The sequence below is a fragment of the Carcharodon carcharias genome, chromosome 7 (genome assembly GCF_017639515.1).
Source record: "Carcharodon carcharias isolate sCarCar2 chromosome 7, sCarCar2.pri, whole genome shotgun sequence".
NCBI lineage: Eukaryota > Metazoa > Chordata > Chondrichthyes > Lamniformes > Lamnidae > Carcharodon > Carcharodon carcharias.
This window is the reverse complement of record NC_054473.1, coordinates 15,462,208-15,487,512: the sequence shown is the minus strand read 5'-3', so window position 1 is coordinate 15,487,512 and position 25,305 is coordinate 15,462,208. Positions and strand designations below refer to the sequence as shown.

At 44.2% G+C, this 25,305-nt stretch overlaps 1 protein-coding gene across 4 annotated transcripts in view; it reads left to right on the top strand.

Annotated features, from left to right (window-relative positions):
* sema3b (sema domain, immunoglobulin domain (Ig), short basic domain, secreted, (semaphorin) 3B) overlaps positions 1-25,305 on the top strand; it is a 428,874-nt gene that overhangs the window by 302,070 nt on the left and 101,499 nt on the right. For all 4 annotated transcript variants that reach the window (XM_041191338.1, XM_041191339.1, XM_041191336.1 and 1 more), the window contains one exon: positions 19,778-19,932. In XM_041191338.1, the coding sequence (XP_041047272.1) occupies positions 19,778-19,932 (155 nt within the window). The remainder of the gene's footprint in view (positions 1-19,777; positions 19,933-25,305) is intronic.

Genomic DNA, 25,305 nt, shown 5'->3' with positions numbered 1-25,305 from the left:
TTATTATCTAAATGGTGAGAGGTTGCAGAGCTCTGAGACTCAGAGGGATCTGAGTGTCTTAGTGCATGAATCACAAAAAGCTAGTGTGCAGGTGCGGCAGGTAATTAGGAATGCTAATAGAATGTTATAGTTTATTATGATGGGAATTGATTACAAAGGTAGGGAGATTAAGTTCAGTTTTACAGGGCACTGGTGAGACCACAGCTGAAGTATTGTGTACAGTATTGGTCTCCTTATTTAAGGAAGGATGTAAATGCATTAGGAGCAGTTCGTAGAAGGTTTACTGGACTAATACCAGGAATAAGCGGGTTGTCTTATGAGGAAAGGTTGGACAGATTAGGCTTGTATCCGCTGGAGTTTAGGAGAGTAAGAGGCAACTTGATTGAAAACTTTTAAGATCCTGAGGGGTCTTGACAGAGTGGATATGGAAAGGATGTTTCCTCTTGTGGGAGAATCCAGAACTAGAGGTCACTGTTTATAAAAAAGAGGTCGCTCATTTAAGACAGACATGAGGAGAATTTTTTTCTCTCAGACGGTTGTGACTCTTTGGAACTCTCTTCCTCAAAAGGCGGTGGAAGCAGAGTCTTTGAATATTTTTAAGGCAGAGGTAGATAGATTCTTGATAAACAAGGGGGTGAAAGGTTATTGGGGTAGGCAGGAATGTGGAGTGACAATTAGATCAGCCATGATCTTATTGAGTGATGGTGCAGGCTTGAAGGGCCAAGTGGCCTATTCTTGCTCCTAATTCGTATGTTTGTAAACTGAAAAGCTTGGCATTGCATAACCACCACCTCTTGACAAATCTTGTTTTCTATCCAGTCTTTTTCCTGCCTTGGTCCTTCAAGTAGAGTCATTCATTTAAGAAATGTGAAGGGGCATTTCTTGGCACCTGATCTGTGCAGGAGTTGCCAACCCTCCAGGGTTTTCCTGGAATCTCGAGGAATTGAAGATTGATCTCCTGGAGAGCAATACAGGAGAAGAATCTGGATCATGAAAGGAAAATAGAGTGATTTTCTTTGAATGCTTTCACTTATGAGTCATAAAGTATTGAAGATGGGAGGGCGGAGACAAGTGGATTGACTGAGAGTCAAGAATTATCCAATCGGATAATGAAGAGTCTGCTTGCTTTCCTATCAGGCTTAGATGGAGGCAGACATTTCGGGTGACTAATGTGTTTGGGGGAGGGATGACGAGGCGGGAAGTTATGTGGAGAAACCTCCAGGATTAGGTCCAACCAAAATTGGCAACCTTGACCTGTGCAATGGGAATGCTGGAGGCAAAAGGCTGAGAAGTTTCCATTTCTAACAAACAAGCTGCAAAAAAAATTTTTAAAAACTTTTTAAGAAAAGGGAAACCTATCCACTGACACTTGAAGGCACTCAACACATGTAAGTACCTTTGGTTGCCAAGGAGACAGCTGGTGTTTATTTTCATAGGCAATGCACGGATTTGAGATTGAACAGCAGGAACTTTGCTCCTGAGATAAAAAGGTGATTGTGTAGCTTAGGAATTCACGTACAGGGTTACCTTGGTACTTACTCAATGGTGAAGAATCAATCATATTGATAAGAGTGAAAGAAGAAAGATTTTAGTGAAATATTTCTGAGGCTAACCGTGATCAGGTTCGGTGTCATGTGGCACCAACACGAACACTCAGAAAAATTATCGTGTGGTTTATAACTTACCCTCCCCCTCAGGTGCACAGCTGCTAAGTGAACATCAGGCTGTGAATGCTTGTGTTGGTTAAAGCACTAAGTGATTGCATAGTAGGGATATTGCTGCATTATACAGTGATTATGTACAAGGAAGTCGCTCTGCCACTTGTTATTTTATTCCTTCATAGGATCCGAGCATTGCCGGCTAGGCCAGCATTTCTTGCTCATCTCTAATTGCCCTTGAGAAGTTGGTGGTGAGCTGCAGTCCATCTTACCTAGGTACAACCACAGTGCTGTTAGGAAGGGAGTTCCAGGCTTTTGACGCAGCAATGGTGAAGGAATGACGACATAACTCCAAGTGTGTGACTTGGAGGGGAACTTGCAGGCGGTGGTGTTCCCATGTGTCTGCTGCCCTTGCCCTTCTAGGTGACAGAGGTTGTGGGTTTGGAACGTGCTGCTGAAGGAGGTTTGGTGAGTTACTGCAGTACATCTTGTAGATGGTGCACACTGTAGCCTTTGTGCACCAGTGGTGGAAGAAGTCAGTGTTGAAGGTGGTGGATGGGGTGCCGATCAAGCGGGCTGCTTTGTCCTAGATGGCGTTGAGCTTCATGTGACATGAGGCGTTCATGTTAGGGGATTTTTTTTTTTCTATGTTTCATATTTTTGAACGTGGAAGTGATCTCCCTGAGGCTGCTTTTGGGGAATTCCCCCCTCACCCCCATAGCGCTTAATTGGCCTTAATTGGCCCGCCCAATTAAAATGGCGGCAGGGCCCACTTCTCTGGCGGGGATCAGCTCCCTGCCCGCCGGAGACTCGGTCAGGCCTGCCCGCCCGACAGGCAGAAAATTCTGCCCTCTGGTGTTGGAAATGGTCATTGCTTGAGCACCTGCGCGGCGCGAATGTTACTTGCCCTTGTTTACACAAGTGACAATAATGCATTCCGTGCAGAATCGGCAGAGCTGTAAACGTTGGCGAGTTATGTCTAAAACCATTCATTTTGTGTTTTCTGCTATCTTGGAAAATTGCTTGAGATTTAATTCCCCCCGAGGCTGGCTTTAACCTCAAAACCGGCCCTGCGTCCCGAAATTGTGGAATTCCACTGATTCCGCTGAATCTGGAAGGTTCCACAAATCACTTTCGTTTTCTTAGGTGCATTAGCACTCTTAGGCACTTTTAAGAAGCTTTCGCACAACATAAAATATTACTTTGCTAAGAAACTGACTTGCACACACCAACGAAAGCATAAAATAGGCCATAAATAAAAATAAGCAATTCTGGAAATACTCAGGAAGTCAAATAGCAGGCGCAACCCAGCATTCCCAGCATTTTCCATTTCAATTCCAGATTTCCAACATTTTAGTGTTAAATTGGTCAGTCTAGTTCTATGTTAAGTCACGTTCAGTAACTTTTCAATCTGCTTACTCAAGAGGTGGAGGACTGGGTACCCTAACTGAAAAATGCTTAACTTTGGTGATGAACCCATTTTCAGCTAAATTAATAAAACTGCACAGGGTTACCACCATTAAATACATCAAGGGAATGTGTTTTTGAAAAAAGGATGAGAAAAGCAATTACATGCAATGATGATGCTGACCAATTGTGTTGGTTTAAAGGAAGATTTTAGGTTTACAAGAACATAAATAGGAGCAGGAGTAGACCACATGGCCCAATCAGCCTGCTCCGCTGTTCTGTCCAATCTTGGCCGATTTTGGCCTTCGGCTCCACTTTCCTGCCCACTCCCCATATCCCTTGATTCCTTGAGAGACCAAAAACTTGTCCATCCCAGCCTGAAGTGTGTTCAGCTGTAGAGAATCCACAAACCTCTGGAGTAGAGAATTCCAAAGGCTCATAATCTTTTGAGTGAGGAAATTTCTCCCCATCTCAGCCCTAAACGATCAGCCCCTTACCCTTGCCCTCTCACCTTGTCGACCCTGGTGAGTTTCAGGCAGCCTGAGAAACACACTCACTGACGGCTAAAGTCAGAATTCAGGATTAATCTTCGGACAAGTGTCTTTTTGGTATATTTAAATCATCGACTCGCCTGATGCACAGGTGCGCCACGCAGGCTTCAAAATGCGCACCAGTTAAATGTGGGTGACAGTGGGTTCGTGCTTTTTATGAGAATACTTTAATGTTAACCTGAACTGTAACTTAGCCAGCGCAGTTTGAGGCAGAAACTCTAGCCCAAGCTGCTTATAAAGGTTTCCACGAATAAACTGGGGCCTTTTTCTAAAATCGATAGAGTTGTAAGAACAACAATGTGCTCTGAAAACTGCCCTTGAAAGCATTTTGCTGCACTTGGGCCTGGATTTTTCCTATGACTGGCGGGCTGGGCAGGAGCGGGCGGGGGGGCAGGGGCGGGTGCCACCCGCCATCGGCTGTGCGCCACCATTTTACACGGGCGGGCTACCTGTGCGGGCTTGGCGGTTGGGGGTGGGGGGGGGGGGGGGGTGGGGGGGCGGGTGGGGTGTAGGAGAGAGAGTTGGGGCTTGCGCATGAAAGAGCGCAGCACTCTCCCTGAGCCACGGAGCTGCCTCAGGGAGATTGAAACGGTTATGGAAATAATTAAAGGGTCGATTGAAAAACTTGCTCAAACACGTCCCCTCATGTGACTCTTTATTTATTTCAAAGTTTAAATGTGGAATTAATCTCCTGCGGGCGGCTGTGCAGCTCCGTGCCTCAGGGAGATCTCTGCGCTCTGTTGCGCACATGCGCTGAGCTCCTCCGGGGGTGCTGGGCGGGCCTTAATTGGCCCACCCACCTAAAATGGCAGCACGCAGCGCGCGCGCCCATGCCCCGCCCACACAACGGAGGGAAAATCCTCCCCATTGTCCGGTCTACGGAGTTCTGGCTGGTTCTGGATTTCCTATGTTGCCACCTGCTGAATCTGCGGAATGGAAACTGTGGTTTAACGTGTGTTGTGCACGAACAGAAGTCAAAAGTCGAATTCAACTCTCAACATTTTGATTACTTGACAAGAAACAGATTACCTGCTCTGCTATGATCCCAGCTGATGTTACTATTGGACAAGCCAAATCTCAGTGTGGAACCTGGCTTGGTGAATCCTAACTTTTAATTTTTGTTTACAGGGTGGCTACTGAACAGTCACAGGAGTCAGCTGATGAACTTTTAACTAAAGAATAAAACATTTATTAAACAAGGAAAGATGAGCTATATTACAATACTCCTTAACCCACACCTATGTCTTTACAGATATAGACAGATATGTAAGGATAACATAAGCTACAAAAGCTACCTTATACTCTAATGTTTACAGTAAGTACACAGAATATGTAAACTAAGAGGCAACCTGTGGTCAGGCATGCCACACTCTGAAACCAAATGCCAATGCCACCCCAAGCAGATGCTATGGATCTCTCATCAACTCCCCCCAGACGCTTGTCACCCTGTGATCCAACCAGTCTAACTGAACTCCATCTTTCACACGAGGGTTTCCAATTCCACTATCTAAGAACCCGCTTTAGAATCTTCTCCCAAATGATGCTTTCTCTTGGACGCCTTCCACAAGGGTCCACCTCTAGGGATTTGAACTCTCCTTCTGATGTTTCTCTCCCCTGGATCGCCATATGCATTCAAGCTTCGACTTCCAAGCACTCTCTCAGATACTCAGCCGTGCCAAGAGAACACCACTGTGTCACATGCCCATAGTGAACCAACCTTTGGTTGACTCCTGGAATCTTCTGGCCGCTCTCAAGCCTATTTTGCTTTACGTTCTGTGTCCTGCAACTTTCTCTCTTTAAACTTGAAGCCTTCCTCTGCTGCTCAGTCTTACCTCACTTAACAGGCCCTTTTCCAGATTCCTGCTCTTTCCCTTTGACTGGAAGGTCTTCTTTGACATTCTTCCTTTTTGGCCCTGGTTTCTGGGGCCTTCTCCTGTTCTTAAGGGAAATCTGCTTTCTGCAGTCCCCCTTCCTGTCCTGGCAACAGCAGCTTTTGCTACCTTGTGTTTGTTTTAACTCCCCTTCAAGACTCATAAAACCTCATTAGAATGCAGACATCTTTTAAAGTGAAACCAAAACGGAAGTTCCCCCCTTTCTTAACACTCAAATATAGAAATACACAATAAACTTATATTTAGATATACTTTATTCCTAATACAAACAAATACACATTATTATATTGCTGTTTGTGCGAGCTTGCTGTGCACAAATTGGTTGCTGTGTTTCCTACTTTGCAAAACAGTGACCACACTTCAAAAATATTTAATTGGCTGTAAAGCACTTTAAGGCATCCAGTGGTTGTGTAAGGCGCTATACAAATGCAAGACTTTCTTTTGGTATCTGTGCATTAGCTTTTGGTGACTTATGTACCGGGACACGCAAATCTCTTTGCTCCTCCAGGGTACCTGCATTATCATACGAACATGTGAAATAGGAACAGAAGTAGGCCATTTGGCCCCTCGAGCCTGCTCTGATATTCAATAAGATCATGGCTGATCTGTTTGTGTTTTGAATTTCACATTCCCATTTACCTCTGATAACCTTTGACTCCCTTGCCTTACAAGAAGCCATCTACCTCTGTCTTAAAAATATTCAGTAACCCCGCCTCCACCACCTTCTGAGGCAGAGAGTTCCAAAGTTGCACAACCCTCTGAGAGAAAAAAATTCTCCTCATCTCTGTCTTAAAAGGGCGACCCCTAATATTAAAACAGTGCCCCCTGGTCCTGGACTCAACCACAAGATGAAACATCCTTTCCATGTTCACCTTGTCAGTATCGTTCAGGATCTTATATACTTCAGTCAAGTCACCCCTCACTCTTCTAAACTCCAGTGCAAACAAGTCCAACCTGTCCAATCAGCTCTCACAAGACAACCATTAAGATAATAGTCTGAATTGGATCTATCTTTCCTGAATCCATAACGGATTCCCATTATGTTCTCCGTCCAGCACAAATTTGGCTTGCATATTCCTGTGTTTCAAAGGTTATGGAGAGATTTCAAACTGAGACGTCTTCAAACTGGGAAACAAAAAAGGATTCAATAAGGCAGATGCAGAGCCCGGGATTTTCCAGTCCCGCCAGTGGGGAGAATCGTTGTGGGCGAGACCGGAAAATTTGGAGAGTGGCCAAAATTCCATTGACTTTGGGTGGAAATTTCCAGTCCTGCCAGCAGTGGGACCAGAAAATCCCACCCGGAGAAACGAATGGGGAATCCAGGATGAAGTGGCATGATTTTAAAAATTCACGTTAAGCCGTTTGGGAGTGAAGTAAGGAAGTACTTTCTCACACAAAGGGAATTGGCAACCTGGAGCTGTCTTTTCTTAAAGGGTTGTGGCTTTTTCAAGACGAAGATAGATTGATTTTTCTTAGGTATGGGATATGCAGATACATAGGGTGGCATTCTCCGATCGGCGAGGTGGGGTGGGGCATGCTCACCGACGTGTAAAATGACATGCGCTCGCTGAACTGTCAAAGGTCTATTAAGGCCATTTAAATAGTAATTAATTCAATTAGTGAGCTGCCCGTCCAACCTGAAGGTCGGCGGGGGTGGGGTTAGGTGAAGAGCCCAGGCGGCCTTCGCATTATTCATGAAACCTCATCCACGGGCGGGATGGGGTTTCGTGAAGTGTTTTAAAAGTCAATAGAAATGTTAAAAATAATCCTTTCACATGTCCCAGCTCATGTGACAGTGCCTCGGGGAGATCTCTGCGCTTTCTCGCGTGCACACGCGAATGGGTTCAGGGAACGACTCAGGGAAACCCCCCACCCCCCCCCGCACGCAGAGGGAGCGCTCAGCGCTTCTGGACGAGCGCCACGCCTTAATTGGCCCGCCCAATCGGGGGCGTCGACCGGGTTTGCGCCTGCCCTGCTTGCCCCTGCCCAACAAACCCCCCCCCCCCCTCCCTTAATGGGGGGAAATTTCTGCCCATAAGAGTTGAGATACAGATTGTGCTGTACAGATCGAATTTAACGGCGGAACAGGCTTGAAAGGGTTAAATGGCCTACTGCTGTCCCTACGTTTCCAAAGTTCACTTCAGGCATGCTGAAGAAAGGCAGCAAGCTGAAAGATGGTACGTTCTTGAAAAGGGGAGTTGTAGGTTTCAATGCCAGACGTTTGCAGTGACTTGGTGCGGCATGACTCACAGACAAGGCATGGATGTGAGTCAGCTGGGTTCCTGTGGAGGTAACTTGGAGGCGAAACCAGTCACATTTCCAGGAATGGGGAGAAGAATTGGAGGGGGCACCAGGCCTGTGTTTGTTTGTGTGGAGGGAATACACATAGAAAAATGACTAGAAAGCCGGTTTAGCTAAAGTAACTAAAGAGGAACTGTTTCAAGTGGCTGAAGGATCATAAACCAGAGGGCACAGGTTTGAGGTGATTGTCGAAAGAAGCAGAAGTGACATGAGGAAAAGCGCGAGTGGTTAGGATTTGGAATCACTGACAGGGTTATGGAGACAGATTCAATTGTAGCCTTCAAAAGGCAATTGGATAATTACTTGAAGGAAAGAAATATAATAGGGACATAGGGAAAGGGGAGGGAGTGGGACTAACTGGATTGCTCTTCGAAAGGCTCAGTGAGCTGAATAGCCTCCTCTTGTGCTTTACTACTTTGCTGTGATCAATGATTCAATTGTTTGGTGTTTGATCATGTTTATTTTCTAACTTCATTGTGTGTGATTAGTTAAGCCTGGTGTAGTTACTTAGAAAGAGAAGCTAAACTGTAGGCAAGCCGCGGTAAGTCTGAGAATAAACATTTTAAAGCCCTGAATAAAACTCCTCCTGCAGATATATAACCTGGAGTGTATTATCTCTGCATACCTTCAAGGCATAAAACACAAAACTAGGCCTGGGTCCATAAATGGCCTCAAGTTTCTCTTGTAGATCAAGTTGGCATGAAAAAATAACCATGCAGACCACCAGCTGTATGCGCTTGAGCACAAAAATCAAGGCTGACACTCTAGTGCAGTACTGAGGAAGTGCTGCACTGTCAGAGATGCCGTTTTTCAGATGAGACATTAAACCAAGGCCCTATCTGCTAGCTCGAGCGGGTGTATAAGATCCCAAGGCACTATTTTGAAGAAGAGCAGAGTTACCAGTTATCCCTGGATCCCTGGTGTCCCGGCCAATATTTATCCTGCAATCTACATCACAAAAAAAAATCTGATCACGATCACATTGCAGCTTATGGGAATTTTCTGGGCTTTTTGGCTTCCACGTTTCCTGCATTACCACAGTGACTACACTTCAAAAGTACTTCATTGGCTATAAAGCACTTTGGGAGGTTTGGTGGCCGTGAAAATGACATACAAGTGCAAGTCTTTCTTTTTCCTTTTTAATTCCCAACCTCCCCGTTCTGTACCTTCAAATCCCACAAATGGCTAGTGGAACTCCAAATAATCAACAGTGAGTTGTCGAAATGAGTACAAATTGCAAATCATCCATTGCCTTCTCTTCATCTCTTCCCTCTGGTCTAACCTCCCTGCATCTTGAACACAGATATTAATCTTGTAGATATGATATATATATATTATAATATATATATATATATTATATATATATAGAATACATGGCACACCTCATCATCAGGATCAGTGCTCAAGCCATATTGGAGACAAATAGATGGCATTCTGAATCCTTTTGACAGAATCCTCCATCACTGGCCAAAACATAGTAAAATAAATTTATAGTCAATTGTATATTTTGTTGCAGTTTTGCAGTGGCCATAGCCACAGAGTATAGGATAATACAGTGAGTGGTTTGAAGGAATGGTTTGTAATTCCAAGGATACTATTCCCCCCACATAGTCTTTAAGTGATATACTAAATAAAGGAACACTCCCATTTTGCTTGACCCTGTCACATTACCGAAATGCACAAGTGTACTATTCATAAGTTGCTCTTACACTTCCTAATAACACAGCATCAAATCATGAAGAGAATAACAACCCTCCAATTTAAAACCTCTGTCTTGCAGATTCTTTTCTTGGGTCCGAATTATCCAGTTGCTTAATTGAACCATTGAAACATTATTTGATGTGATTAAATGTGAAATATAAACTTGAATGGAGTTAAAAATTAATTGCTGACGATTTCTCATTAATAACTTCTGCTATTTTTAAAAACATTTATAACTTATTTTAAAGCTATAAGCTGAAGGTTTTCCAGCAAATAGCTTTTGTGGCCTTGGCGTTATAGGATTACTGTTACTGGGAGCCAGAGTCCCAGGATAGTAGTGAATATGAATTGCTTCTGTAGGAAAGGATCAGTGAAGGCAGGATAGGGAGGGTTCCCATTACAAGGTCACCAGCCTCACATCCTGTTGGTTCAGAGCTGAATGTATACTTCAGAGACGTTCCCTGGTAACCATTTGCCATTCCAAAAAATATTATATGAATGACCTCTAAACCCATGTTGTAGTTAGTAGATCAGAGGAGATTTTCTGGAATGGGTACCAGGGATGAGGAGCTTCAGAGAGCTTGGAAAAACTGGAATTGTTCTCCTTACAGCAGAGAAGGTTAAGGGGAGACTTAATGAGACATTTCAAATCAGGAAGGGTTTTGATAGAGTAAATGAAGAGCAACTGGGTGGTTTTTAATTTCCTTTCCCATGGGCGAGTTTGGTGGTGGGTGGCATTTAATCAGGTGGCAGGGTGGTGGGTGGGGGTCCTGCCACCTTCCCGTTTCTGCCTGATTACATAAGTGGCAGGAAGGCTGGTGGACATCCTTCCTGCCTCGCTGCCAGTTGAGGTCCTTAGGTGGGCAATTACTGCCCACTTAAGGGCTCATTATGCTGCCACTGGTATTCACCTCCTGTAGGTCATCATAGATGCAAGTCTTCACTCAATTCAATTCACTTCATGTCATATCAATAAATGGCTGAAGGCACTGGATGCAGCACAGGCTATGGGCTCTGACAACATCCTGGTTATAGTACTGAAGACTTGTGCTCCAGAAATATCCAATGCTATTCTCCTAGCCAAAACTGTTCCAGTACAGCTACAACACTGACATCTACCTGGCAATGTGGAAAATTGCCCAAGTATGTCCTGTCCAGAAAAATTGGACAAATCCAATCTAGCCAATTACCCCCACATCAGTCTACTCTTGATCATCGGCCAAGGTGACGGAAGCTGTCATTGTCATGAAAATATAATAATTTTCATAATGTTATTGTGAGTTATTGTAAAGGTGGGTTAATAGTGGGGTTTGGATTAGTTTCTCTCTGTGCGGTTGTGTGTGTGGGGTAGGGGGGAGGTGGTTTAATTGAATTACAGACAGCTGGTCTGGAGCTTGTGAGTTATAAAAGCTAGGTTTGAAATGTAAACATGGCTGAAGTTTTGGAGGAAGAGGTGTGAGGAACATTTGCATTTTTTGGTAGCCAGAGTTGTGAGTTTCAGAGAGATGATACACCTAGCCAACAGAGGCTAAGCCAAACAGTGCGTGTATTTTCCCCAAAGCTTACTGATAATATGAGTACTATGAAAGATTTATGTTATGGAAAAAATAAAGTCGCAAAGACATATTGGGACAATGGAATTTACATTAAAAAGGGAGAAACCTGTATAAAGGAAATGAGGTTATGTGTAAAGAGAAGGCATTCTAAGATCCAACAGATGTGAAAAGCCTCCAGCTTCTATGAGTCAAGCTGCTGACTACAGGAACTGAAGCTAAGAAAACTCATTGTGAATACCCCTGTCCAGGGTATTGTGTGCTTTGCCTGGGTCTGTTGAAATCCACCTTGTTTTCCTGTTGCCTTAATGGAGGTATAACTGGGGCCTAGATTAATTAGTGGATTTAGGATTTATCGTAGTAGTAATTTGAAGATCTATGTATGTGCTTAAAAATCTTTTCTTCTATGAGGAAATGTTTAATTTAGCTTTGAAATAAACCTCTAAGACTTGGTGGTCTTATTAGTACTGAATTCAAGTCACGCATCTCAAAATAAAAATACAAATTGCAAAGCAGCTGTGGCAGCTGTTTCAAGTTTCCCTTTGGGATTTGAGCAGCTCGGCATTTACCATTCACTGTGCCATAACACAATTGGGGGCTTTTTGTGGTACACATTTGAAATTCCTTGATAGGTTTGGAGTTGGTGAATCTTAAAGTTTCGAGTATGAGAAGCACTTTGAACTCAGGAGTTGATGTGAGGTATTTTTAAAGTGGGGAGACTGCAAAAATGACTGTATCCATGGCTAAAACTTTTTTGTAAGAAGAAGATATAACTCTGATTGGGTTACAAAAAGTACCTAAGGGTATGTTAATAGAGTTGGCGGATAAGATGCAGTTAAGGTTACCTGTAGGGGCAGACATAGTTGAAGTGATAGCAGATCATTTATAGTTGGAAGTGATATCTGACACTAGTGAGTCACAGCTGGAGGTAGCGAGACTTCAGTTAGAAATGAAGAGGCTTGAATTTGAAAAAGCAAAGGAACTGAGAAAACTTGAATTGGAGGCAAATGAAAAGGAAAAAGAATTGCAAATGAAAAAAACTGGAACTAGAGGCAGCAGAAAAAGAAAGGGAAAAAGAGAGATTATTTCAAAAAGAAATGGAATTGCGAAAACTTGATCTCCAGAGGGAAAAGTTAGAAATGGAAGAGAGAATGAATGAAAGATACAGAGATTTTAAAAGGGTAATAAAAAAGGTTTAGCTCCATGAACTAACAAATAATTTTACAAGGAGACATCAGTTGTTGAGAAAAGTTGTGATGATGAGAAAATCTTTAACCAAAAACCCAATGGGGAGAGAGTTTAAATATGTACAAGCTCTTCCGAAGTTTGAGGAAAGAGATGTTGAAACATTCTTTATTTCATTTGAGAAGATAGCTAAACAGATGAAATGGCCACAGGAAAACTGGACATTGTTGTTACAATCTTGGTTGGTGGATAGAGCACATGAGGTTTATGCTCCACCGTCAGAAGAAATGTTGGTGAACTATGATGTGATAAAAAAGTGATGTGGTATTTTGAGAGCATATGAGTTGGTTCCTGAGGCCTACAGGCAAGGATTTAGGAATATAAGAAAACAGCCTGGACAAACTTGTATTAAGTTTGAGAGAGTAAAACGAAGTAATTTTGACCGGTGGATATGGGCATTAAAGATAGAGACAGCTTATGCAGCTCTTAAGAGAAGCAACTCTTTTGGAAGAATTTAAAGATTCAATTCCTTCAGTAGTTAGAACTCATGTGGCGGAACAGAGAGTTAAAATGGTAAGGCAAGCAGCAGAGATGCCTGATGATTATGAGTTAGTTCATGGAACTAAACCTTTTTTGTTACCTTTTAAATCCGAAAAGGATGGGAAGTGGGAAGATGAAAGAAGGTGGGTAATTAGAAAAGAGAAGGAGCGGGTGGAAATTCCCAGCAAGTTTTCTCTCAGACTAAAAAGAAAGGTGCTGAAGGTAGAAGTGACACTTGCAAATTGAGGTGTTTTCATTGTAATAAAGTTGGATACATGAAGTCAGTGTGTTAGAAATTACAGGGAAAATCTTGGGATTATTTGGGTGCAGAAAAGTTCTGGAAATAAAGTACTGTGGGTTCTGAGGTTCAGGCCCAGGAAAAACCAGTGGTTTGTGTACAGGTTAAATAGGAAGAATCAGTAATAGGTAAAGAAATGGGAATGTGTTCACAATTTACCCAAGGGAGTTCTGAGGAGCAGGTTGCAGAAGCGTTTAAAGATTTTACATATGAAGGGGAAGTCTTTCCATGTTAACAGGATAGAGTAGGTAAAGGTACTAAAATTTTAAGAGACACAGGGGCTAGTCAATCCTTAATGTTGTGGGATAGTGACATTTGTATTTCAGAGGGAGTATTGCAGGATCAGGTGATAATTGGTGGGGTTCATGGTTTCAAAGAGATGATAAGGTGTTACATCTAGCCAACAGAGGGGAAGCCAAACAGTGTGTGTATTTTTCCCAAAGCTTACTGATAATATGAGTACTATGAAAGATTTATATTATGGAAAAAGTAAAGTTGCAAAGACATATTGGGACAATGGAATTTACATTAAAAAAGAAGAAATTTGTAGAAAGGAGATGACATTATGTGTAAGGAGAAGGAATTCTAGGATCTAACAGATGTGAAAAGCCTCCAGCTCCTATGTATGAAGCTGTTGTCTACAGTAACCGAAGCTAAGAAAACTCATTGTGAATACCCCTGTCCAGGGTATTGTGTGCTTTACCTGGGTCTGTTGAAATCCACCTTGTTTTCCTGTTGCCTTAATGGAGGTGTAATTGGAAGCTAGATTAATTAGTGGATTTAGGAATTATTATAGTAGTAATTTGTAGACCTACATATATGCTTAAAAATCTTTACTTCCATGAATAAATATTTAATTTAGATTTGTAAAAATCCTCTAAGACTCGGTGGTCTTATTACTCTCAAAATAAAAATACAAATTGCAAAACAGTTGTGGCAGCTGTTTCAAGTGTCTCTCTGGGATTTGAACAGCTCAGCATTCACCTCCTGCTGTGCCATAGCTGGCATCAACATATCAGCAATAACCTGCTCACTGATGCTGAGTTTGGCTTTCACCAGGGCCACTTGGCTCCAGAGCCCATGACAACCTTAGGCCAAACATGGGCAAAAGCTGAATTCCAGAGGTGAGATGAAAGTGCCTGCTCTTGACATCAAGGCAGCATTTTATCGAGAGTGCTGTCAAGGAGCCCTAGCAAAATTGAAGTCAATGGAAATCAGGGGGAAAACTCTGCATTGGTAGGTGTCATATTTAGCTTAAAGAAAGATGGCTCAGGTTGTTAGAAGTCAATCATCTCAGTCCCAGGGCATCGCTGCAGTAGTTCTGAGGGTCATGACTTAGACCCAACCATCTTCAGATGCTTCATCAATGACCTAACCTCCAACTTGAGGTCAAAAGTGGGGATATTCATTGATAATTGCACAATGTTCAGTACAATTCTCAACTCCTCAGATACTAAAGCAGTTCATGCCACATGCAGCAACACCTGAACAACATTCAATCTTGAGCTGATAGGTGGCAAGTAACATTTGTGCCACACAAGTGCCAGGCTATGACCATCTCCAACAACCAACAAGAAAATCTAACCATCCTACTTTGAATCCCCTACTATGAACATCCTGGGGATTATTACTGAGTGAAACAGGAAGATGATGGTGATGGTAATATCACTGAGCTAGTAACCCAGAGGGCCAGGCTAATATTCTGAGGACCAATGTTCAAATCCCACCATGGCAGCTGGTGGAATTTAACTACAATTAATTGATTTAATTAATTTAAAAAAACCCTGGAATTGAATGTCAGTCTCGATAACAGTGACCATGAAACTATCATTATATAAAAACAAAAAAACTGCGGATGCTGGAAATCCAAAACAAAAACAGAATTACCTGGAAAAACTCAGCAGGTCTGGCAGCATCGGCGGCGAAGAAAAGAGTTGACGTTTCGAGTCCTCATGACCCTTCGACAGAGCTTGAGTTCGAGTCCAGGAAAGAGCTGAAATATAAGCTGGTTTAAGGTGTGTGTGTGGGGGCGGAGAGATAGAGAGACAGAGAGGTGGAGGGGGGTGGTGTGGTTGTAGGGACAAACAAGCAGTGATAGAAGCAGAACATCAAAAGATGTCAACGACAATAGTACAATAGAACACATAGGTGTTAAAGTTAAAGTTGGTGATATTATCTAAACGAATGTGCTAATTAAGAATGGATGGTAGGGCACTCAAGGTATAGCTCTAGTGGGGTTTTTTTTAATAATGGAAATAGGTGGGAAAAGGAAAATCTTTATAATTTATTGGAAAAAAAAAAGGAAGGGGGAAACAGAAAGGGGGTGGGGATGGGGGAGGGAGCTCACGACCTAAAGTTGTTGAATTCAATATTCAGTCCGGAAGGCTGTAAAGTCCCTAGTCGGAAGATGAGGTGTTGTTCCTCCAGTTTGCGTTGGGCTTCACTGGAACAATGCAGCAAGCCAAGGACAGACATGTGGGCAAGAGAGCAGGGTGGAGTGTTAAAATGGCAAGCGACAGGGAGGTTTGGGTCATTCTTGCGGACAGACCGCAGGTGTTCTGCAAAGCGGTCGCCCAGTTTACGTTTGGTCTCTCCAATGTAGAGGAGACCACATTGGGAGCAACGGATGCAGTAGACTAAGTTGGGGGAAATGCAAGTGAAATGCTGCTTCACTTGAAAGGAGTGTTTGGGTCCTTGGACGGTGAGGAAAGAGGAAGTGAAGGGGCAGGTGTTGCATCTTTTGCGTGGGCATGGTGTTGTGCCATAGGAGGGGGTTGAGGAGTAGGGGGTGATGGAGGAGTGGACCAGGGTGTCCCGGAGGGAGCGATCCCTACGGAATGCCGATAAGGGGGGTGAAGGGAAGATGTGTTTGGTGGTGGCATCATGCTGGAGTTGGCGGAAATGGAGGAGGATGATCCTTTGAATGCGGAGGCTGGTGGGGTGATAAGTGAGGACAAGGGGGACCCTATCATGTTTCTGGGAGGGAGGAGAAGGCGTGAGGGCAGATGCGCGGGAGATGGGCCGGACACGGTTGAGGGCCCTGTCAACGACCGTGGGTGGAAAACCTCGGTTAAGGAAGAAGGAGGACATGTCAGAGGAACTGTTTTTGAATGTAGCATCATCGGAACAGATGCGACGGAGGCGAAGGAACTGAGAGAATGGGATGGAGTCCTTACAGGAAGCGGGGTGTGAGGAGCTGTAGTCGAGATAGCTGTGGGAGTCGGTGGGTTTGTAATGGATATTGGTGGACAGTCTATCACCAGAGATTGAGACAGAGAGGTCAAGGAAGGGAAGGGAAGTGTCAGAGATGGACCACGTGAAAATGATGGAGGGGTGGAGATTGGAAGCAAAATTAATAAATTTTTCCAAGTCCTGACGAGAGCATGAAGTGGCACCGAAGTAATCATCGATGTACCGGAGAAAGAGTTGTGGAAGGGGGCCGGAGTAGGATTGCAACTGTTGCAGTGATTACTTCGGTGCCGCTTCATGCTCTCGTCAGGACTTGGAAAAATTTATTAATTTTGCTTCCAATCTCCACCCCTCCATCATTTTCACGTGGTCCATCTCTGACACTTCCCTTCCCTTCCTTGACCTCTCTGTCTCAATCTCTGGTGATAGACTGTCCACCAATATCCATTACAAACCCACCGACTCCCACAGCTATCTCGACTACAGCTCCTCACACCCCGCTTCCTGTAAGGACTCCATCCCATTCTCTCAGTTCCTTCGCCTCCGTCGCATCTGTTCCGATGATGCTACATTCAAAAACAGTTCCTCTGACATGTCCTCCTTCTTCCTTAACCGAGGTTTTCCACCCACGGTCGTTGACAGGGCCCTCAACCGTGTCCGGCCCATCTCCCGCGCATCTGCCCTCACGCCTTCTCCTCCCTCCCAGAAACATGATAGGGTCCCCCTTGTCCTCACTTATCACCCCACCAGCCTCCGCATTCAAAGGATCATCCTCCTCCATTTCCGCCAACTCCAGCATGATGCCACCACCAAACACATCTTCCCTTCACCCCCCTTATCGGCATTCCGTAGGGATCGCTCCCTCCGGGACACCCTGGTCCACTCCTCCATCACCCCCTACTCCTCAACCCCCTCCTATGGCACAACACCATGCCCACGCAAAAGATGCAACACCTGCCCCTTCACTTCCTCTCTCCTCACCGTCCAAGGACCCAAACACTCCTTTCAAGTGAAGCAGCATTTCACTTGCATTTCCCCCAACTTAGTCTACTGCATCCGTTGCTCCCAATGTGGTCTCCTCTACATTGGAGAGACCAAACGTAAACTGGGCGACCGCTTTGCAGAACACCTGCGGTCTGTCCGCAAGAATGACCCAAACCTCCCTGTCGCTTGCCATTTTAACACTCCACCCTGCTCTCTTGCCCACATGTCTGTCCTTGGCTTGCTGCATTGTTCCAGTGAAGCCCAACGCAAACTGGAGGAACAACACCTCATCTTCCGACTAGGGACTTTACAGCCTTCCGGACTGAATATTGAATTCAACAACTTTAGGTCGTGAGCTCCCTCCCCCATCCCCACCCCCTTTCTGTTTCCCCCTTCCTTTTTTTTTTCCAATAAATTATAAAGATTTTCCTTTTCCCACCTATTTCCATTATTAAAAAAAACCCCACTAGAGCTATACCTTGAGTGCCCTACCATCCATTCTTAATTAGCACATTCGTTTAGATAATATCACCAACTTTAACTTTAACACCTATGTGTTCTATTGTACTATTGTCGTTGACATCTTTTGATGTTCTGCTTCTATCACTGCTTGTTTGTCCCTACAACCACACCACCCCCCTCCACCTCTCTGTCTCTCTATCTCTCCGCCCCCCACACACACACCTTAAACCAGCTTATATTTCAGCTCTTTCCTGGACTCGAACTCAAGTTCTGTCGAAGGGTCATGAGGACTCGAAACGTCAACTCTTTTCTTCTCCGCCGATGCTGCCAGACCTGATGAAACTATCATTGATTGTCCTGATTTACAAAGGTTTGGCATTACTTTTGTACTTACCCCTTTTTGACCCATCTGGTTCACTAATGTCCTTTAGAAATTCCATCCTTACCTGGTCTGTCCTACATGTGACTCCAGACTCTCAGAATGTGGTTGATTCTTAACTGCTCATAAGGATAATTAGGGATGGGCACCAATTGCTGGCCATGCCAGCAATTCCTATATCCCATAAGTGAATAAAAAAGAAATGAACTGGATCAGCCAGACATACTGTGGCTACAAGCACAGGTCAGAGGCTGAGAATTCCACGGTGAGTAACTCACCTCCTGCCTCCCTAAAGTCTGTCCACCATCTAAAAGGTGCAAGTCAGGAGTGTGATGGTATGCTCTTCACTTGTCTGGATGAATGCAGCTTCAACAACACTCAAGAAGCTTCACACTGTCCAGGACAAAGCAGCCCGTGTGATTGGCACCACGTCTATCACCTTAAATATTCACTCCCTCTACCATTGGTGTAAAGTAGCAGCAGTGTGTACCATCCAGAAGATGCAATGCGGGGATTCACCAAGGCTCCTTCGATAATGCCTTCCAAGCCTATGACCCCTGATGCCCCAAAGGACAAGGGTGACAAATGCTTGGAAACACCACCACCTGGAAGTTCCCCTCCAAGCCACTCGCCATCCTGACTTGGAAATATATCGCTGTTCCTTCAATCCTGGAACTCCCTCCCTAACAGCACTGTGGGTGTACCTACACCACATGGACTGCAGCAGTTCAAGAAGGCAGCTCAAAGGAGAATAAGAAATGAGAATAAATGCTGGCCCTGCCAGCAACGCTTACATCCTATGAAAGAATAAATAAGAAATTGATCACAATACTCCAGCTGAGACCTAACCAATGATTTATAAAAGTTTAGTATAACTTCATTACTTTGTACTTATCGCTTAATGACCAGAAGTGGGTGTGGTATTTAATGTGCTGTCTGACTGGAACGTTAATTTGGATAAGAATCTTTGAATTATGCTTTGCTGTTATGATCCCGTAATTCAGCATCCTATTGGTTTTGTTAAATGCTGCTTTGTATTGTTTGGACACCTTTTAATGCCTGGTGTACTATTTCAACACCGTTTGTGAAATATACATTCCGACTATGTTTTCCTGCATTAAATTGCATCTTAAATGGGAGACCCCTTTTTTGAAACCATGTCTTCCTAGATCTAGATTCCCCAATGAAGAGAAATATCCTCTCAGTATCTACCCTGTCAAGTCCCCTCAGAATCTCATCTGTTTCAATAAGATCACCTCTCATTCTTCTAAACTCCAATGAGTATCGGCCCAATCTGCTTAACCTCTCCTCAATAGACAACCACTTCATCCCGGGAATTAGCCTCGTGAACCTTCCCTGAACTGCTTCTAATGCAAGTATGTCCCTCCTTAAGTAAGGTGACTAAAATTGTACACAGTACTCTAGGTGTCTCACCAAAGTCCTATACGGTTATAGCAAGACTTCCTTACTTTTGTACTTCAGTCTGCTTCCAGTAAAAGCCACTAAATCCTTTAAAAAATTGTACATTAATGTTACATTGCACTGTTTCATCCCATGGTAGATAGAATAAATTGCAAGGTGGGATGCAAAGCAATCTGAAAGTGGGCTAATTACGTTTTAGTATATGAAGCAAATTGTCCTTGAGGTAGAAGCTGACCCATGCGTTTGTCTTTTCAGATCTGGTTTCCCGAGGTGCAGTCACCTACCAGCTGAATTATTCATGCTGTTACAACACTTTGTTGCTGGATGAGGAGAGAGGAAAATTATTTGTGGGATCGAAGAATTACCTTATCGCTCTCAACCTGGAGAACATCAGCAAACATGACAAGAAGGTGACTAAGACTCACATGGACTTTATCTGGCAAACCTGAGGGCTTACTCAGGAAACTAACCTTCTGAGGGATACTGATTAATGAGTTAAAGATTTATGTTGCAATTAGGGAGGCGAAGGAGACAACGAGAACTTCCAAAGGGTAGTAAAACTTCTGTGACGCTTGTTGGCAGAGCAGCAAGAAAGATTTTGTTCAGCTGTGGGGAAAATCTGCTTGATAAATCTGTTGAGTTTTCCCCACAACCATCTTCCCTTTTGTTCCCTTCTCATTTAAAACCAACTCTTGATTCTTGTTGGTGTCTAGATTGATGGGCATCTGCCCCAAATAAGGAAGAAAGACCTTGAGTGACAGATTACTTTAATATTTCCTTGGTGTATGCTTAAAGTGCTTCACGTCAATAGAAGTATTTTTGAAGTGCACAGTTCTGACAGGAAACCAGTTTTCATTCTTCAGGATTCCACAACCAGCAGTGAGAGGAACGATTAACCAACCTGTTTTTGGCAGTGGCGTTTGGGGAGGAAGCACTGACCAGGAATCCGGCAGAACATGCTGCGCTTTTAAAAAAAAATGGCAAGGAATCCACAACAGGACCTCAGTTTAACACCTCATCCGAAATGTGGCACTCTTTCTCCCTCTCTCTCTCTCTTTCTCTCTCTCTTTCTCTCTCTCTCTCTTTCTTTCTCCTTCTCCCAGTAATGCCCTGAAATGTTGGACTGGATTAACCCCTTGAATGAGGCTTGTTGCTGCATCCACTTGAGTTGGGAATGAGAGCAATATTATGGATCCAGGCTGGCTCCTTAGCCAGGATAGCGTTGACAGGCTGTTTCACCAATCCTCTGCTCGTCGATGGTTATCGCACCCATAGTCCAACAGGGGCGCTTGGACAAAGGTTGGGAGCAGGAACCCCGATGTTTATTTTCCCTCTACCCTAGACTAGATATGCATCTTTACAAAGCAGGCTGAGATCAGACACGTCAGCTGGGACTAGTCACTGATCCGGGGACCTACTCTGTGGGCTGCACTTTTCCCCTGGGCAGAGGAAACAGAGGGCGGGTCTGTCTCCAGATGTTGAACCCTCCCCTGGGGTTGGGATTGGGGGGAATCAGACACTCGTGATTTTGTCATGGTGGGGGTGTCCCTTAATTGACCTGGTGAAAGATTTACCATCCAATGAAGGACGGTGTACGGGCTCTTGAAGCTGAAAGGTCAATTAGAGGCCTTACAGCTGGAAGGGAACAGTAGACAGTAATGGAGGGTAAGTAAGAGAGAGGATGCTTCAAGAGTTTTAAAATCTTACATTAAAAATTTTTTTTTTCAGTCAGGCCACCAAATTTGGGGGGGTGGGGGGGGGGGCGGGTGTGGTGTGGGAGAAGCGCCTCTGTGGGCAACCTGTGGCTGCTCCTGCATCCAAATAGAGATAGATCCTCTGGGCCTGAAATGCTGGCCCCCCAGTCTAATGCTGGGAGGCCAGCTCCAGCCAGTTAAACTGGCCTCCACTGTCCGAGGGAACCCAACAACGGACCGGAAAATGGCCCAGAGACAGGAAGGAGCTGCGACGCGCTGGCCAGTGCTGCTAATTTGTTTTCTTAGCTCCTGGTACTGGCAGGCGCTGAAAATTCAGCCCTATATCCCATTGCACCACGTGAAACAAAATGTTTAAAGAGAACGTGATACATTCCTCCTTAAAAAGCATGTTTGCTTAAGCTTTATGAGCTCTTGGTGTTCTTTTTGTCCAAAATGGCAGCCAAAATTGTAATGAGGAACAGACCCTTATTGCAGTTAATTAACCCGCTACCTGTCATTTTGGTTCAAAGCTGAGCGATGTCGATAGACTGGAGGGAGGCTGGGGGAAGGGAGGAATTCAAGTAAGCCATCCTGATTGGCATTCTCCCTCTTCTCGATCATAAGTTGTGACGAGACTCCCATTCCTCCTCCCCTGCAATTCCCGTGTGGAACATTGTGCTACCGTTCCGCCAGTTAAACAGTTCAACATTTCACTGGTATCTTTCTCTAATTAACTGCCAGCTCCAGGGCTGTGGCAAGGCTGGGGCCCTGATGTTTCAGTCAGCTGCTGAGCCTGATAAATGAGGATGCATTCCACTCCTAATTAAAGTGATGCTGATGGGCCACAGTGAGCACATTCATCTGAATCATCTGACAATAGGGCTGCCATGCAATTCGCTGAGGTCAGTGCTGGTACCGGGCAACATTTCAACAGATTCTGTGCAGAATTTAAACGCCTCCCTTCCTCATTCACTCTCTCTCTCTCCCTCTATTTTTACTCTCCTGGTCGATCGCACCATGTCTCTGATTTACTTTTTTCATTTAGTTTTCTCTCTCCCCTCCAGAACTTACCCTTCCACCTCTGCCTGTGTTTTCTCTCGTGTCTTTACGTCTGTTTTTGGCTTCAAAGTAAGCAAAGTACCACAAAATATTTCAAAAGCAGAAACCCCACACGCACAGCTCATCACAGCCATGGTTATGAAACAGGGTTTGACACCGAGCCACATAAGGCATTATTAGGGCAAATGGCCAAAAAGCTTGATCAAAGAATTGGGTTCAAGGAGCGTCTTAAAGACAGGAACGTAAGGTGGAGAGGTGTAGGGAGGGGATTCCAAAGTTAGGGCCTGGGTTACTGAGGTTGCTAGCTTCCAACAATGGGCTTAATTGAAATGGGGAATGCGCAACAGGGCAGAGCTGGAGGAGTGCAGAAATCTCAGAATCACAGAAAAGCAGAATTCTTACAGTGCAGAAGGAGGCCATTCGGTCCATCCTGTTGCCACTGGCTCTCCGGATGAGCAATTTACTTAATACCATTCTCCCCACCTTCCCCCGGCTAGCGCTGCACATTCTTGCTTTTCAATTAACAGTCTAATTCCCTTTTGAATGCTTCAGTTGAACCTGCCCCCACCACGCTCTCAGGCAGTGCATTCCAGACCTTAACCACTCACTGCGTGAAAAATTTTCTCCTCAGATTCCCTTTACCATTTACTTTAGATCTGTGCCCTCTCGTTCTAGATCCTTTCATGATTTGGGGCAGTTTCTCCCTATCTACACTGTCCAGACCCCTCATGATTTTGAATACCTCTATCAAGTCTCTTCTCAGCCTCCTCTTCTTCAAAGGAAAACAGTCTTAGCTACTCCAATCTATCTTCATAGCTTAAGCTCCTTATCCCTGGAACCATTCTCGTGACTCTTTTCTGCACTCTCTCCAAGGCCTTCACATCCTTCATAAAGTGTGGCACCCAGACTGGATGCAATACTCCAGCTGAGGCCGACCTAATGTCTTATGCAAGTTCAACATAACTTCCTTGCTCTTGTACTCAATGTCCCTATTAATAAAGCCCAGGATACTGTGTGCTTTATTAACTGCTCTCTCAACTTGTCCTGCCACCTTCAGTGACTTATGCACATATACACCCAGGCGCCTCTGTTCCTGCACCCCCTTTAGAGTTGTACCCTTTATTTTATATTGTCTTTCCATGTTCTTCTTACCAAAATGAATCACTTCACATTTCTCCACATTGAACTTCACCTGCCACCTGTCTGCCCATTCCACCAACTGTCCTTTTGAAGCTTTACACTATCCTCCGCACAGTTCACAGTGCTTCTAAGATTCGTATCATCTGCAAGTTTTGAAATTGTGCCCTGACACCAAGGTCCAGGTCATTACTATATATCAGGAAGAGCAAGGGTCCCACAGTGACCCTTAGGGAACTCCATTACAAACCTTCCTCCAGCCCAAACAACACCCATTAACCACTACCCTCTGTTTCCTGTCGCTCAGCCAATTTTGTATCCGTGTTACCACTGTCCCTTTTATTCCATGAGCTATAGCTTTTCTCAAGAGTCTGTTGTGTGGCACTGTGGCAAATGCCTTTTGGAAGTCCATGTACACCACATCAACAGCATTACCCTCATATTCCCTCTCTGTCACCTCTTCAATAAATTCCAAAAAGTTAGTTAAATATTATTTTTCTTTAAGCAAGCCATACTGGCTTTCCTTAATTAACCCGTATTTTGTCCATGTGACTGTTGATTTTATCCCTAATTATTGTTTCTACAAGTTTCCCCACCATCGAAGTTAAACTGGCTAGCCTGTTGCTGCTGGGCTTATCTTTACATCTTTTTTTGAACAAGGGTGTAATGTTTGCAATTCTCAGTCCTCTGGCACCACCCCTGAGTCTGAGAAAGACTGCAAAATTAAGGCCAGTGCCCCTGCAATTTCCACTCTCACTTCTCTCAGTATCCTTGGATGCATCCCATTTGGTCCTGGTGCCTTATCAACTTGACATACAGACAGCTTATCTAATACCCCCTAATCAATTTTAAACCTTTCTAGTGTCTGAATTATCTCCTCTTTCACGATGGCCTGGGTAGCATCTTCTTCCATGGTAAAGACAGATGCAAAATATTCATTCAATGACTCAGCTATGCTCTCTGCCTCCATGCGTAAACCCCCCCCCCCTTTTTGGTTCAGGATCGGCCCTACTCCTCCTTTTGCTACTTTTACTCTTTACCTCTTTTTACTATTTATATGCCTATAGAAAACTCGGAGGTTTGTTGGGCTGAAGGAGGTTGCAGATATATTGAGCAGTGTGGCGATGGACGATTTTGAAGACAAGGATGAGAATTTTCAAATTGACGTGTTGCTCAATAAGGATGATCAGAGTGGGTACTTATTTTAATCTGCAAGCAGCCAACAAGGTAGCAGAGATAGCGGACTTACTCCATGTTTGGAGCCCACGTGCTTTGTTTAGAGTTTAGGGAGTAAGCAGCAGTAACCGCTTTGGAATTGCATATTAAGAAAGATTCTCCGCCACTTTTGAAGTTAAGCCAAAATCTGCCCTTTGCTGTGAATTATTTGTTCCTTCACTTGTGACTTTGGAGACGTTTTTCATTGAGTTTATTAAGAGGCATGGGTGAGGGTTTCAGCAACAGAGGGCTCAAGGCAGGGGAGGTATAGGTAAGCTATCTTTGAGCAGGTTAGAAGTTCAGCTCAGTGTCAGATGGAGCACTGAGGATTCGGCCATTTTGGTTCATTCATGATAAGATGAATCAAGAGGGAACGGAGTTTGTGTCAGGGTTCTGTGGGATTGCATAGAATAAAGGCACAGAAACAGGCCATTCGGCCCAACCAGTTCATGGCAACATTTATGCTCCATTCGAGCCTCTTCCTTCCCATCTCTCCTCACCAAATCTACCCTCCTAAACATCTATTCCCTTCTCCCTTATATGCTCGTCCAGCTTCCTCCTAAATGCATCTATACTATTCACTTCAACTACTCCCTGTGGTAGCAAGTTCCACATTCTCACACTCTGTGTACAGGAGTTTCTTCTGAATTTCCTATTGGATTCATTGGTGACTCCAGG